The 14806-nt window shown below is 31.4% G+C and overlaps 1 protein-coding gene across 5 annotated transcripts in view; it reads right to left on the bottom strand.

Moving 5' to 3' along the window:
- wizb (WIZ zinc finger b) overlaps window positions 1-14806 on the bottom strand; it is a 170719-nt gene that overhangs the window by 26363 nt on the left and 129550 nt on the right. For 3 of the 5 annotated variants that reach the window (XM_061885422.1, XM_061885420.1, XM_061885423.1), the window contains one exon: window positions 417-5031. In XM_061885422.1, the coding sequence (XP_061741406.1) occupies window positions 4927-5031 (105 nt within the window). In that variant the 3' untranslated portion in view covers window positions 417-4926. Of the gene's footprint in view, window positions 1-416; window positions 5608-14806 lie in introns of those variants that run through there. The other 2 variants (XM_061885421.1, XM_061885424.1) reach the window with 2 other exon arrangements.

Genomic DNA, 14806 nt, shown 5'->3' with positions numbered 1-14806 from the left:
AAGAAAAACAAAATACAATCCATAACATGATTAAAATTCTCAACGCTGTTTTAATTAAATTAATGTGCAACAAATTTAAAAAAACTATTAAAAAACAAAATATACATAAAATATTACATAATATATAATGGTATAAAAAATATAGTATAGATATGCAATAGACAGTATATATAGATAACATATGATATATATATACATTATAAATACATATATATACATATACATACACATACATATATACATATGTAAATATATATACAGTACATATATATATATAAATACACATATATGAATACATTCTAAAAAAAATAAAGGATAATCGGCAATACTAGTTCTAAAATTACATGGTATCTGATCGAAACCAAAATCAGTAGTATCGCCCACACGTGTGTTTTGCAATAATAACGAGACAACAATTCCGCGTCTGAAACGGAAGTCACATTTATTGTTTTGTTCTGCAGTTGATTCACCTAAAACTTTGTATACAGTACTTTTTTTTTTCTCTTAGACATATCTTCTCCCATCATGACTTTTGTCTCTCTCACACACACACACACGCACGCACGCACGCACGCACCAGTCAAACTTTTTCTGCAAGTTTCTCCTTTGATCCCAGGATGCCACCTTGACAAAGTAGACCCAAGTCATGAGGGTCAGAAAAATCGTGCCAAGGCCGAATTGAGGCAACGAACTGGTGTTTGTTGAAGACCTTTCACCCAGGAGGCTTCTTTCCCTCTAAAGACCGCGTGTCACTTTAAGAAAGAAAACAAAAACGAGGCTGAAGAAAACTGTGGCATCATGTAGTCCTTCACCGCCATTATCCAACTGATATCCAAGTGTGGGGTCATTTTGGTCTTATAGCACCAAATATGGTCAACGTTCTTCCTGTGATGTTTGTATTTTTTCTTAAATGCGGTAGATGGCGGATGACCATTGTGAAACAGCAACACAGTATCAGTGCATTGTCAATACGGGTAGTGAGTGTGCCACACGCTCACTGAAGCCCCCATCACTACAATTCATATATGTCAGAATATGGTAGAAAGGTCTTCAACAAAGGTCTTCTAACCCTAACAGTCCCACATTCACACACATTTTCTTTTTGCCATGCCAGTCTGAAGACTACAATTCCCATTTTTGTCCAACTCCGACCCAATCTGCTGACCTCATGTGAACGTCGGCATGAAAAGATCGGAATTAACAACAACAAAAAAAATTAAATTGAGTCTTATGCCCTGCAATGTGAACGTGATCCGAGCAGGCTTCATCCCTTCACGCGCACACACCAGATAGGACAGCTCTGGTCTGGGAGGACGGTGTGGGACGGACAATTGGTGTGACTTTTCAGGGATGCTAATCGACAACAGATTTGTGCGACACGGGAACGTTTGGCTTTCGGGATTAACTAGGGTGATTTCATTTTCGCATCAGCCTACAACCGGCCAAGGTAATTCCAGATTCTGTACTACAGTGCGTCACTTTTGGCACATTCTGATGTGTTACTCCCCCTATTCCAAAATTGGAATAAAGTCCTTTTCATCCTCAAAATTCTACACACAATTCCCCATAATGACAACGTGAAGAGTTTATTCTTTTAAATGTTGCAAAAAAAACAAAACACAAAAAAATCACATTACTCAATTCTGAGTTGTTGCATACTTTTGTAATATTTTTTGTTTATATTTTATAAAAATAAACAACATTTATTTAGTATATTTTTATAATGCATTTTATGTTTTATATATTATATATATAGATATATATTAGTTTCTATATTTATATACAATATATATTTCATTTTATATACTTATATATTTTATTTTATATATTTACATATAATATGTATTTTATGTTATATACTTATATATTTTATTTTATATATATACATTCAATATATATTTTATTTTATATATTTACACAGGATATATAAACCCCGTTTCCATATGAGTTGGGAAATTGTGTTAGATGTAAATATAAACGGAAAACAATGATTTGCAAGTCATTTTCAACCCATATGCAGTTGAATATGCTACAAAGACAACATATTTGATGTTCAAACTCATAAACTGTATTTTTTTTGCAAATAATTATTAACTTAGAATTTCATGGCTGCAACACGTGCCAAAGTAGTTGGGAAAGGGCATGTTCACCACTGTGTTACATCACCTTTTCTTTTAACAACACTCAATAAACGTTTGGTAACAGAGGAAACTAATTGTTGAAGCTTTGAAAGTGGAAATCTTTCTCATTCTTGCATTATGTACAGCATAAGTTGTTCAACAGTATATTGTTGTCGTATTTTACGCTTCATAATGCGCCACACATTTTCGATGGGAGACATGTCTGTACTGCAGGCAAACCAGGAAAGTACCCGCACTCTTTTACTACGAAGCCACGCTGTTGTAACACGTGGCTTGGCATTGTCTCGCTGAAATAGGTAGGAGCGTCCATGATAACGTTGCTTGGATGACAACATATGTTGCTCCAAAACCTGTATGGACCATTCAGCATTAATGGTGCCTTCACAGATGTGTAAGTTACCCATGCCTTGGGCACTAATACACCCCCATACCATCACAGATGCTGGCTTTTTAACTTTGCGCCTATAACAATCCGGATGGTTATTTTCCTCTTTGTTCTGGAGGACACCACGTCCACAGTTTCCAAATATAATTTGAAATGTGGACTCGTCAGACCACAGAACACTTTTCCACTTTGCATCAGTCCATCTTAGATGAGCTCGGGCCAAGAGAAGCCGGCGGCGTTTCTGGTTGTTGTTGAAAAATGGCTTTCGCTTTGCATAGTAGAGTTTTAACTTGCATTTACAGATGTAGCGACAAACTGTAGTTACTGACAGTGGTTTTCTGAAGTGTTCCTGAGCCCATGTGGTGATATCCTTTACACACTGATGTCGGTTTTTGATGCAGTACCGCCTGAGGGATCAAAGGTCCGTAATATCATCGCTTACGTGCAGTGATATCTCCAGATTCTCTGAACTTTTTGATTATTTTATGGACTGTAGATGGTAAAATCCCTAAATTCCTTGCAATACCTCCTTGAGAAATGTTGTTCTAAAACTGTTCCACAATTTGCTTACAAATTCATGACCCTTGCCCCATCCTTGTTTGTGAATGACTTAGCATTTCATGGAAGCTGCTTTTATACCCAATCATGGCACCCACCTGTTCCCAATTAGCCTGCACACCTGTGGGATGTTCCAAATAAGTGTTTGATGAGCATTCCTCAACTTTATCAGTATTTATTGCCAACTTTCCCAACTTCTTTGTCACGTGTTGCTGGCATCAAATTCTAAAGTGATTGATTATTTGCACAAAAAAAAATATTTATCAGTTTGAACATCAAATATGTTGTCTATGTAGCATATTCAACTGAATATGGGTTGAAAATGATTTGCAAATCATCGTATTGCGTTTATATTTATATTTATATTTACATCTAACACAATTTCCCAACTCATATGGAAGCGGGGTTTGTATATTAGATGTTGTTTATTTACATATTATATATATTATATATTTACACGTAATATACACAGTTTTTCTTTATTTATATTATTCAGGGCTGCATGGATGCCCCACTACCAGGAGATTAGATTAGGTCAAGGTTCAAATCTCAACCAATTAAAGCCTCAAGTCTTTTTGAACACAATGCCACAAATGTGATTTTTTTTTTCATTTTTTATTTAAAAATTTTTTTTTCAAACCCCCTAAAAAGTTTTCCCCTTGTCATTACGGGGTATTGCAGGGGTGTCAAACTCAAATACAGAGCGGGCCAACATTTTAAACAGAACAAAGCCGCGGGCCAAGGTTGAAAAAATGAACCTTTTCATATGGATCCAAACAAGTTTTGCATTAAATATTGAACAAGCAAGGCTTATATAACTTTATAGTGACATGCAAAATCCAGTTTCAAATAATAATAATAATTAAAAAAAAAAAAATCAATGGCATATCAAATAAAATTTAAATAAAAATGTTATGCCTTTTTTTTTTTTTTGCAATCTTCTGGGGTAAATATAATTTTTTTTCCCACATGCTAATAATAAATTTGAAAATAAAATAACAATAATGAATGAACGAAACATTCGAGCCTTGAAGTAGCAAGAGAAAATGCATGAATAAAACGTTAATTATTGGTCAGTTTGCTGGAAGTTTCTCGGAAGAGTTAGTGCTGCAAGGGGTTCTGGGTATTTGTTCTCTTGTGTTACGGTGCGGATGTTCACCCGAAATGTGTTTGTCATTCTTGTTTAGTGTGGGTTCACAGTGTGGCGCATATTTGTAACAGTGTTAAAGTTGTTTGTATGGCCACCCTCAGTGTGACCTGTATGGCTGTTGACCAAGTATAACTTGCATTCACTTGTGCGTGTGTGTAAAAGCCACAAATATTATGTGACACACTGTTAGTATGGAGGATAAGCGGACGTGACGACAGGTTGTAGAGAACGCTAAAGGCAGTGCCTTAAATGCACGCCCCCAATATAGTTGTCAAGGTGGAAATCGGTAGAAATTCGGGAGAATGGTTGCCCCGGGAGATTTTTGGGAGGGGCACTGAACTTTGGGAGTCTACCAGGAAAATTAGGAGGGTTGGCAAGTATAAGTATTAGCGGTGAATGCAGTGTTACAGCTCTAATGCTAAATTGATGTTGCCTCAAGGGCCAAATTAAATTACACCTTATTTATTTTTTAATCCTGCACTACAACGAGCTAATGCAACAAAATTTGGTTCTTATTTGTACTGTAAAGTTCAAATTTGAGTGACAACAAAGAGGAAGTCTAAGTGTAAATAAAACCTATGCCTTGTTTTTAGTGAATAAAAGGTATGGCGGCACTTGGACAGCCAAGCGTGTTCTGAGGCGGTACTTGGTGGAAAAAAGTTTGATAAATACCTGGGTCCTTCACCGTCCTCTCAGCCGAGAGCTGTCCTATCCGGTCCGTTCCAGCATCTATTTACCCTTTGCGGCTTTCCCACACATTCAGTCAACAACACCCTGACCAGCACCAACGTTTCCTCCTGGAGAGACAAACGCTTTGTAAATGTTCCAAGATTCACTTTGCATGACTGCAAGTACAGAAAATGCACAAAGATGAAAAAGTAAGTCACGATTTAAAAAAAAAAAAAAAAAAGGAATTAAGATCACTTCTTTTTTTTTTGCTAATAGAGGCTGCTAATGGCTCTACCAGCGTACAAGGAGTTATAGCGTATGTTTGTATATTCCTTACATGGAGACGAGCAGTCACTTGGAAAAAGGGCCAACCTTATTACTTCATTGTTCCAAGTAGGCGGCCGCCCGACGTCAGAGCGCTCTCGGACTGCCAGCTGACGGTTCTACAGTTTGGAATGAAGTCCAGTTCATGTTGGAACGGGAGTCATTGGCCGGTAAAAGTCCCGTGACGCCTTACTTAGGTCCCACAAAGCAGGAACGCTTCAGTCCGCCGCTGTGCGGCTTCCTCCGTGATGCCGATCCGACGTCGGCGGCGTTTACAGAGGCGTGGAAGTGAACTGACTCTTTGGCACAGCCTAACCAACGCATACAATCAGGAGGCCACGCTGGGAGTCCCAAAGACGTCCTGTCAAGCAGTTTTACTTCTTTCAAAACAAAAGCACAAGATTATGACGACGGAGTCAAATTACTGCCAAAAATCCGCAAACGTACTCACGCCCAACGATTCCCATGTAAAAAAAATCCAACAATTTTCTTCAACTAAAAATACAGTTTGCAAGTAAAAAACAAAAATGTTTTCAATGAAAAATATATGTACCGGTATATATACCGGTACATACATACATACATACATATATATATATATATATAAAAACGATTCGCAAGTATATATATATATATATATATATATATATATATATATATATATATAAGTATGTATATATATATATAAGTATGTATATATATATATATATATGTATATATATATATATATAAAACGATTCGCAAGTAAAAAAAAAACCATTTTCTTTAATATGATTCGCACATTTAAAAAATACATTTCAAAAATCCACAAACGTACTGATGCCTAACGATTCCCATGTAAAAAAAAAAAAAGATTCAATTAATAATACGATTCGCAAGTAAAAAAGAAAAGTGTTTTCACTGAAAAAAATACTATTTGCAAGCAATATATATATATATATATATATATATATATATATATATATATATATATATATATATATATATATATATATATATCCAAAAAAAATAAAATATTCGCAAGTAAAAAAAACAACTATTTTCTTTAATTAAAAATATTATTCGCACATTTAAAAAACATATTTTAAAAATCCACAAACGTACTGATGCCCAACAATTCCCATGTACAAAAAAATAAAAAATGTCTTCAATTAATAATACATTTTGCAAGTAAAAAAGAAAAATGTTTTCAATGAAAAAAAAAACTATTTGCAAGCAAGTAAAAAAATCATTCTATATAAAAAAAACTATTCACAAGTAAAAACAAAATATTTTCTTCAATTAAAAATAAGATTCGTAAGTAAAAAAACAAAAACGTTTTTAATGAAAAAAAAACTTTGCAAGCAAATTTAAGAAGAAAAGGATTTGCAAGTGAAAAAAAATTTTTTTTCCATTAAAAATACGGTTCGCAAGTTTAAAAAAAAAAAATGATTTAATTAAAAATACGATTTGCAATTAAAAAACAAAAATGTTTTCAATGAAAAAAAAACTTTGCAAGCAAATAAAAATAAATTCTATTTAGAAAAAAAAATGATTCGGAAGTGAAAAAAATATATTCTTCAATTAAAAATATGATTCGCAAGTAAAATAAAAAAACTATTTCCTTCAATTAAAAGTACGATTCACAAGTAAAAAACAAAAATGTTTTCAATGAAAAAAAAATTATTTGCAAGAAAAAAAAAAAAAATTCTATTTATAAAAAAAACGATTCGCAAGTAAAAAAGGAATTTCTTCAATTAAAAATACGATTCGCAAATAAATAAAAAAATTCAATTTAAAATATGATTTGCAATCAATTAAAAATATATATATTTCAACTTAAAAAAAAAAAAGATTCACACGTAAAAATGTTTTTTCTTCAATTGAAAATACGATTCTCAGGTTAAAAAAAAGGTTTTCATTTAAAAAAAAAACGATTTGCAAGCAAAATAAACAAATATTTTTCAATAAACAAACGATTCTAGGTTTAAAAAAATAAAATAAAATTTCAATTAAAAAAAAAAGATCCACTAAGAAAAAAAAAAGCTATTTTCTTCAATTACATTTATTTTTCTGTAAGTAAATAAACAATTCACAATTTCAGAAGAAATTCACAAGATAAAAAGCAATTTTCTTCAATTAAAAAAAAGATTCGGCAGTAAAAAAAAACTATTTGCAATTTCATACTTCCGAATCTTTTAATTGAAATTTTTTTTTTTTTATAATCGAAGAAAATAGTTTTTATAATTGTGAATTGTTTTTTTTTTGTTTTTATGTAAAAAATAGTTACTACAGAATCTTTTTTTTAATTGCAAAAAATTATTTTTTTTTAACTTGCAAATCATTTTTTTAATTGAAGAAAGTGTTTTTTTTCTACTTGCAATAATTGGGCGTGAGTAAAAAAAACAAAACCTTTTGTACATTTCTGGAGTTTTAGCAGTAATTTTACTCCACCTGCACATTCTAACAAGCTTAGATATAAAAGCAGAATCAAAACTATTTTTTAACCCTCTAATGCTGAGAGACGAGTCTAATATTTTGGGTTATATAAAATATGACGGTATTAGAAACAGCTCTCACGGTGACAACAACCACGATAATAAACATAGAAAACATGAGCACGGTTATCTCTAGAAAGGCAGAGTGACTTGTTCTGTTATTGTATCGCCTCAGATTGTGCAGGTGTCCCTAATGTTGTGACCAATCCGCACAAACAGACAGTGTACTCATGGAAAACCTTTATCAATGATCCAGCTTACCACATTCAGGTGCAAAGTAAATAAATAATTTGGGCTCTAGATATATATATATATTCTTAAAAAAAGGCAGGAATATGATGGCAACACGTGAATTTAACGTTAAATTAAAAACATAAAAAAAGAAAAATCAACAAATCTAGATATGGATGTTAAAAAGCGTCGTTAGCAGAAAAGCAGGCAAACAATAATAACGGGGGGCGTGTTTTTTGATTGTATACATGTGTGCATATCAATAAAAAAAGGATCAGTATGTGCTGTATGCTACATTCAAGCAATATCTATACAGGTGGTCCTCGTTTTGTGACGTTCTGTTAAATTAAGAACATAACGGTAAAAGTGTGAAGTTACACATTAGTTAGTAGGGCTGCGAATCTCCGGGTGTCCCACGATTCGATTCAATATCAATTCTTGGGGTCACGATTCGATTCAAAATCGATTTTTTTTTTTCAAATTCAACACGATTCTCGATTTCCCGATTTAAAAGGATTCTCTATTCATTCAATACATAGGATTTCAGCAGAATAGTAGATTTTTGCAAAAATCTTTTATAATTATTTAGGACAATGTTTTATCAACTGATTGCAACAATTCAAATTGGTTTTAACTATTAAACGAACCAAAAATCTGACTTATTTTATCTTTGTGAAAACATTGTACACAGTGTGTTGTCAAGCTGATGAGATGCGATGCAAGTGTAAGCCACTGTGACACTATTGTTCTTTTTTTTTTTTTTTAAATGTCTAATGATAATGTCAATGAGGGATTTTGAATCACTGCTATGCTGAAATTATAATTAATATTGATACTGTTGTTGATAATAATCATTTTTGTTTCACTACTTTTGGTTTGTTCTGTGTCGTGTTTGTGTCTCTTCTCAATTGCTCTGTTTATTGCAGTTCTGAGTGTTGCTGGGTCAGGTTTGGTTTTGGAATTGGATTGCATTGTTATGGTATTGCTGTGTAGTGGTTTGTTGGATTTATTAAAAAAATAATAATAAAATAATCGATTTTTAAAAAATGATAATCGATTCTGAATTGCACAACGTGAAAATCGCGATTCAAATTTGAATCGATTTTTTCCCACACCCCTATTAGTTAGTAGGGCTGCACAAAATAATCCATTCACATGTGAATCGCAGTTCTTATTCAACCGGATTAAAATTGCTATATATAATTGATAAAGAACAAAATACAAAACAAAATAAACACACACACACACATATATATATATACATATATATATATATACATATATATATATATATACACATATATGTATATATGTATATGTGTATATATATATGTGTATATATATATGTATATATATGTATATATACATATATATACGTATATGTATATATATGTATATATATACATATATGTATATACATATACATATATATATACATATACATATGTGTATATGTATATACATATACATATATGTATATACATACATGTATATACATATATATGTATATATACATACATATATACATATATATATATATGTATATAAACATACATATATATACATATATAAATATGCATACATATATACAAATATAAATATGCACACATATATATACATAAATAAATATCCATACATATATACACACATATATAAATATACATACATATATAAATATACATATATACTGTATATATACATAACTAAATATACATACATATGTATATACACACACACACACATATATATATATTTATATATATATATACACACATAAATATGCATTCATATACATATATAAATCTACACACATATATATGTATGTGTATGTGTATATATATATATATATATATATATATATATATATATATATATATATATATATATATATATATATATATATATACACATTATATATACATACATATATAAATATACATACATATATAAATATACATACATATATAAATATAGATACATATACCATATACATACATAAATAAATATACATACATATATACACACATATATAAATATACATACATATATACATATACATATATACTGTATATATACATAACTAAATATACATATGTATATATATACACACACACACACATATATATATATATATATATATATACACATAAATATACATACATATATATTTATACACAAATAAATATACATACATATACACATAAATAAATATACATACATATATACACACATATATACGCACACATATATAAATATACGTACATATATAAATATGCGTACATATACATATATACTGTTTATATATACACATACATATATACTGTATATATCCATATATACACAGATATGTACATATACACACATATATTATATATATACATACATTCATATATACATATATATACATATATATATATATGTATACAATCATATATATTTATACACATAAATAAATATATATACATATACACACATAAATAAATATACATACATATATACACAAATACATACGCACACACATATATATATATACATATATAAATATACATACATATATAAATATACGTACATATACATATATACTGTTTATATACACATACATATATACTGTATATATCCATATATACACAGATAGATACATACATTCATATATACATATATATATGTATACATACACACATATATATATATATACATACATACATACATATATATATATATATATATATATATATACACATATACACATACATACATACATATATATATACATATATATATATATTATATATATATATATACATATATATATACATATATATATACATATATGTATATAAATGCAAATTGTTTTCTAAAAAGTTTCATTATCCATCCATTTTCTACCGCTTATTCCCTTTGGGGTCGCTGGTGCCTATCTCAGCTACAATCGGGCGGAAGGCGTGGTACACCCTGGACAAGTCGCCACCTCATCGCGGGGCCAACACTGAGAACCCACGCATTCACGGGGTGGACATGCAAACTCCACACAAAAGGATCCCAAGCCTGGGATTGAACCCTTACTACTAAGGACCTTCGTATTGTGAGGCAGACGCACTAACCCCTCTGCCACCGTGAAGCTTTGTACCAAATAATTCATTGCAAGAATTGGTTTAAATCGAGGATTGTTTTGAATCGAGAATCGTTAGGGGCCCAAAGATTCACACTCCGATTAGTTATATGCAAGGCACAGCTAAAAACGCTTCTAGTTAATGTTTTGCACTTTGTTACGTCTCCCACGTGCAAGGCAGGCATTTCTGAGGGCAATGCACCAAAGAAAAGGAAAGTCATCACCATAGAAAAATGGAGAGAGAGGGAGAAATGTCTACTTATGTTGAATGCACTTTTGGTCTCAACCGCGGCGACCAGTTTGAGGATAAAATGGCCTTCTTGAGCAAATTGAAAGATGTGCATCCATGAAAGAAACAGCAAGCAAGGGACGGAGATGGACAGCTATTCCGTTTGAATAATCTTATTTAATCATTGTACTGTATTTAGACTTTTTATGACTGTATTTTATGTGCTAAGTGCTCTTTCGTTATGAATTCCCTCTTTCAGTAAAATTCTACTTTTAACGCGTCGCAGGAGGAGAACTACTTCACATACCGAGGACCACCTGTATTTGGGGTCAGTTTGACAGGAAGTTAATTTCCCTTTTCCACTTCTTGCTCCTTCTAAAAAATAAAAAAAAGTCACAAATATTTTTTTTCTTTCGTTAAGTGCTCAGTGTCGATGTCGAAAAAGTGCCATGTTTGTTTAACGCAAAGTGTAAAAAAAAACGTGTCTAAAGTAGCCGTCGCGAGACTGGCTAGAGTTCGAAATCTCATATTTCAGTCAGGACATTTGTGTGGGACTGCTCCCAGCTGGCACAAGACATTGAAACAATGTTGATTATACGTACTTGTCCTTTTAAAACGGACTTCTAAACAACGTTGCAAAATAGTTGTATTTGTAATTTGAGACAACGTTGATGTCTAACGCTGGATCCACGTTGCTGGTTGGGAATTGACTAAAATTCAATGTTCAAATCAATGTCAGAACCCAACATTGATTAAACGTCGTCAAAAAGCATGTTGTTTCAACGTTGTATTTGTGTTGTTAAATATTGGTTAGGAAATGACCAAATTTCAATGATCAAATCAACATCGGAACCCAACATTGATTAAACGTTGTCAAAAAGCATGTTTCAATGTTGTATTTGTGTTGCAGAATATTGGTTGGAAAATGACCAAAGTTTAATGTTAAATCAACGTCACAACCTGACATTTAAAAAATGTCATCAAAAAGCATGTTGTTTCAATGTTGTATTTGTGTTGTAAAAGAATATCAGTTTTAAAATGACCAAATTTCAATGGTTAAAACAACGGCAGAAATCAACATTGATTAACCGTGGTCAAAAAGCATGTTGTTTCAACATTGTAGTTGTGTTGTAGAATATTGGTTGGAAAATGACCAAATTTCAATGGTCAAATCAACGTCAGAAATCAACATTAATTAACCGTTGTCAAAAAGCATGTTGTTTCAACATTATATTTGTGTTGTTGAATGTTGGTTGGAAAATTAACGCATTTCAACGGTCAAATCAACTCCAAAACTCAACATTGAATAAACGTTGTCAAAAAGAATGTTGTTTCAATGTTGTATTTGTGTTGTAGAATATTGGTTGGGAAATGACCAACATTTTATGTTAAATTAATGTCAGAACCTAACATTGAATCAATGTTGTCAAAAAGCATGTTGTTTCAATGTTGTATTTGTGTTGTTTAATATTGGTTGGAAAATTACCAAATTTCAATGGTCAAATCAACGTCAGAACACAACATTGATTAAATGTTGTCAAAAAGCATGTTGTTTCAACGTTGTATTTGTGTAGTTGAATATTGGTTGGAAAAAGAGCAAATTCAATGTTCAAATCAACATCAGAACACAACATTAATTAAACGTTGTCAAAAAGCTTGTTGTTTCAACGTTGTATTTGTGTTGTTGAATATTGGTTGGAAAATTAGCAAAATTTTATGTTAAATCAATGTCACAACCTAACATTGAATCAACGTTGTCAAAAAGCATGTTGTTTCAATGTTGTATTTGTGTTGTTGAATATTGGTTGGAATAAGAGCAAATTCAATGTTCAAATCAACATCAGAACACAACATTAATTAAATGTTGTCAAAAAGCTTGTTGTTTCAATGTTGTATTTGTGTTGTAGAATATTTGTTGGGAAATGACCAACATTTTATGGCAAATTAATGTCAGAACCTAACATTGAATCAATGTTGTCAAAAAGCATGTTGTTTCAACGTTGTATTTGTGTTGTTGAATATTGGTTGGAAAATTACCAAATTCCAATGGTCAAATCAACATCAGAACACAACATTAATTAAACATTGTCAAAAAGCTTGTTGTTTCAATGTTATATTTGTGTTGTTGAATACTGGTTGTAAAATTACCAAAATCTTATGTTAAATCAATGTCACAACCTAAGATTGAATCAACGTTGTCAAAAAGCATGTTGTTTCAATGTTGTATTTGTGTTGTTTAATATTGGTTGGAAAATGACCAAATTCCAATGGTCAAATCAACGTCAGAACACAACATTAATTAAATGTTGTCAAAAAGCATGTTGTTTCAACGTTGTATTTGTGTTGTTGAATGTTGGTTGTAAAATTACCGCATTTCAATGGTAAAATCAACTCCAGAACCCAACATTGAATAAACGTTGTCAAAAAGCATGTTGTTTCAATGTTGTATTTGTGTTGTAGAATATTGGTTGGGAAATGACCAACATTTTATGTTAAATTAATGTCAGAACCTAACATTGAATCAATGTTGTCAAAAAGCATGTTGTTTCAATGTTGTTTTTGTGTTTTTGAATATCGGTTGGAATATGACTAAATTCCAATTGTCCAATCAACGTCAGAACACATTGATTAGATGTTGTCAAAAAGCATGTTGTTTCAACGTTGTATTTGTGTTGTTGAACATTGGTTGGAAAATGAGCAAATTCAATGGTCAAATCAACGTCAGAACACAACATTGATTGAAAGTCATCAAAAATCATGTTCCAATATTATGTTTGAGTAACTCAACATCAGGACCTAATTGAACTAGTTCTCAACGTTGTTTCAATGTCTTGTGCCTGCTGGGTTGCTGCCGGCATGCTCTTACAGCGGAGGTGTCCAAAGTGCTGCCCGGGGGCCACTTTTGGCCTCTAATGTTTAATTAAATGTCGGTATAATCTAAAACACAAGTAATTATTAACGAGAGATATCATTAAAAATCACATTACTATCTTTGTCACCAATTACACGTCAAAAAGGCGGATTTTTTGTTGACATAGCAAAGCATATTGGGTTTTTGTACATCCAACTTTCACGTAGGGATGGGTACCTTTCACATTTGACTCAATAATGGTGCCAATTTTTGGTACTTTTGTGTGTTTTAAAAAAAACGAACATTTTTTCTTTAACACTGTCCAATCGTTTTCTTGTTTTCTTACACTTTCGTGTCTCATTTGAACGTATGATATATTTAACCGCCCAAAAAAATCTGTTTCTCAGCGGTGTGCGGTAATCAATTGTAATACACTTTTCCACCACTTGTGGCAACAATGACAATGTCAGACAGCCAGAAGAAGTCTTAAAGCTGAAGTCTGAGAGACGTTTCTTCAGTGCGGAAATTATGACTAAATTGGTGAAGCTGTATTTTTATTTTATTTTATTGACAGTTTATTTCAGAAACTTATCGGGATTTTTAAAAATTATTATTTTATTAGACATTTATTTATTTTAGCACAACGTAGTTTGTAAATTGTATAAAATAATACAACTAAATT

Source organism: Nerophis ophidion, linkage group LG23 (genome assembly GCF_033978795.1).
Source record: "Nerophis ophidion isolate RoL-2023_Sa linkage group LG23, RoL_Noph_v1.0, whole genome shotgun sequence".
Taxonomy (NCBI): Eukaryota; Metazoa; Chordata; class Actinopteri; order Syngnathiformes; family Syngnathidae; genus Nerophis; species Nerophis ophidion.
Note: the sequence above shows the minus strand (reverse complement) of the source record. Positions and strands in the feature narration are given on the sequence as shown.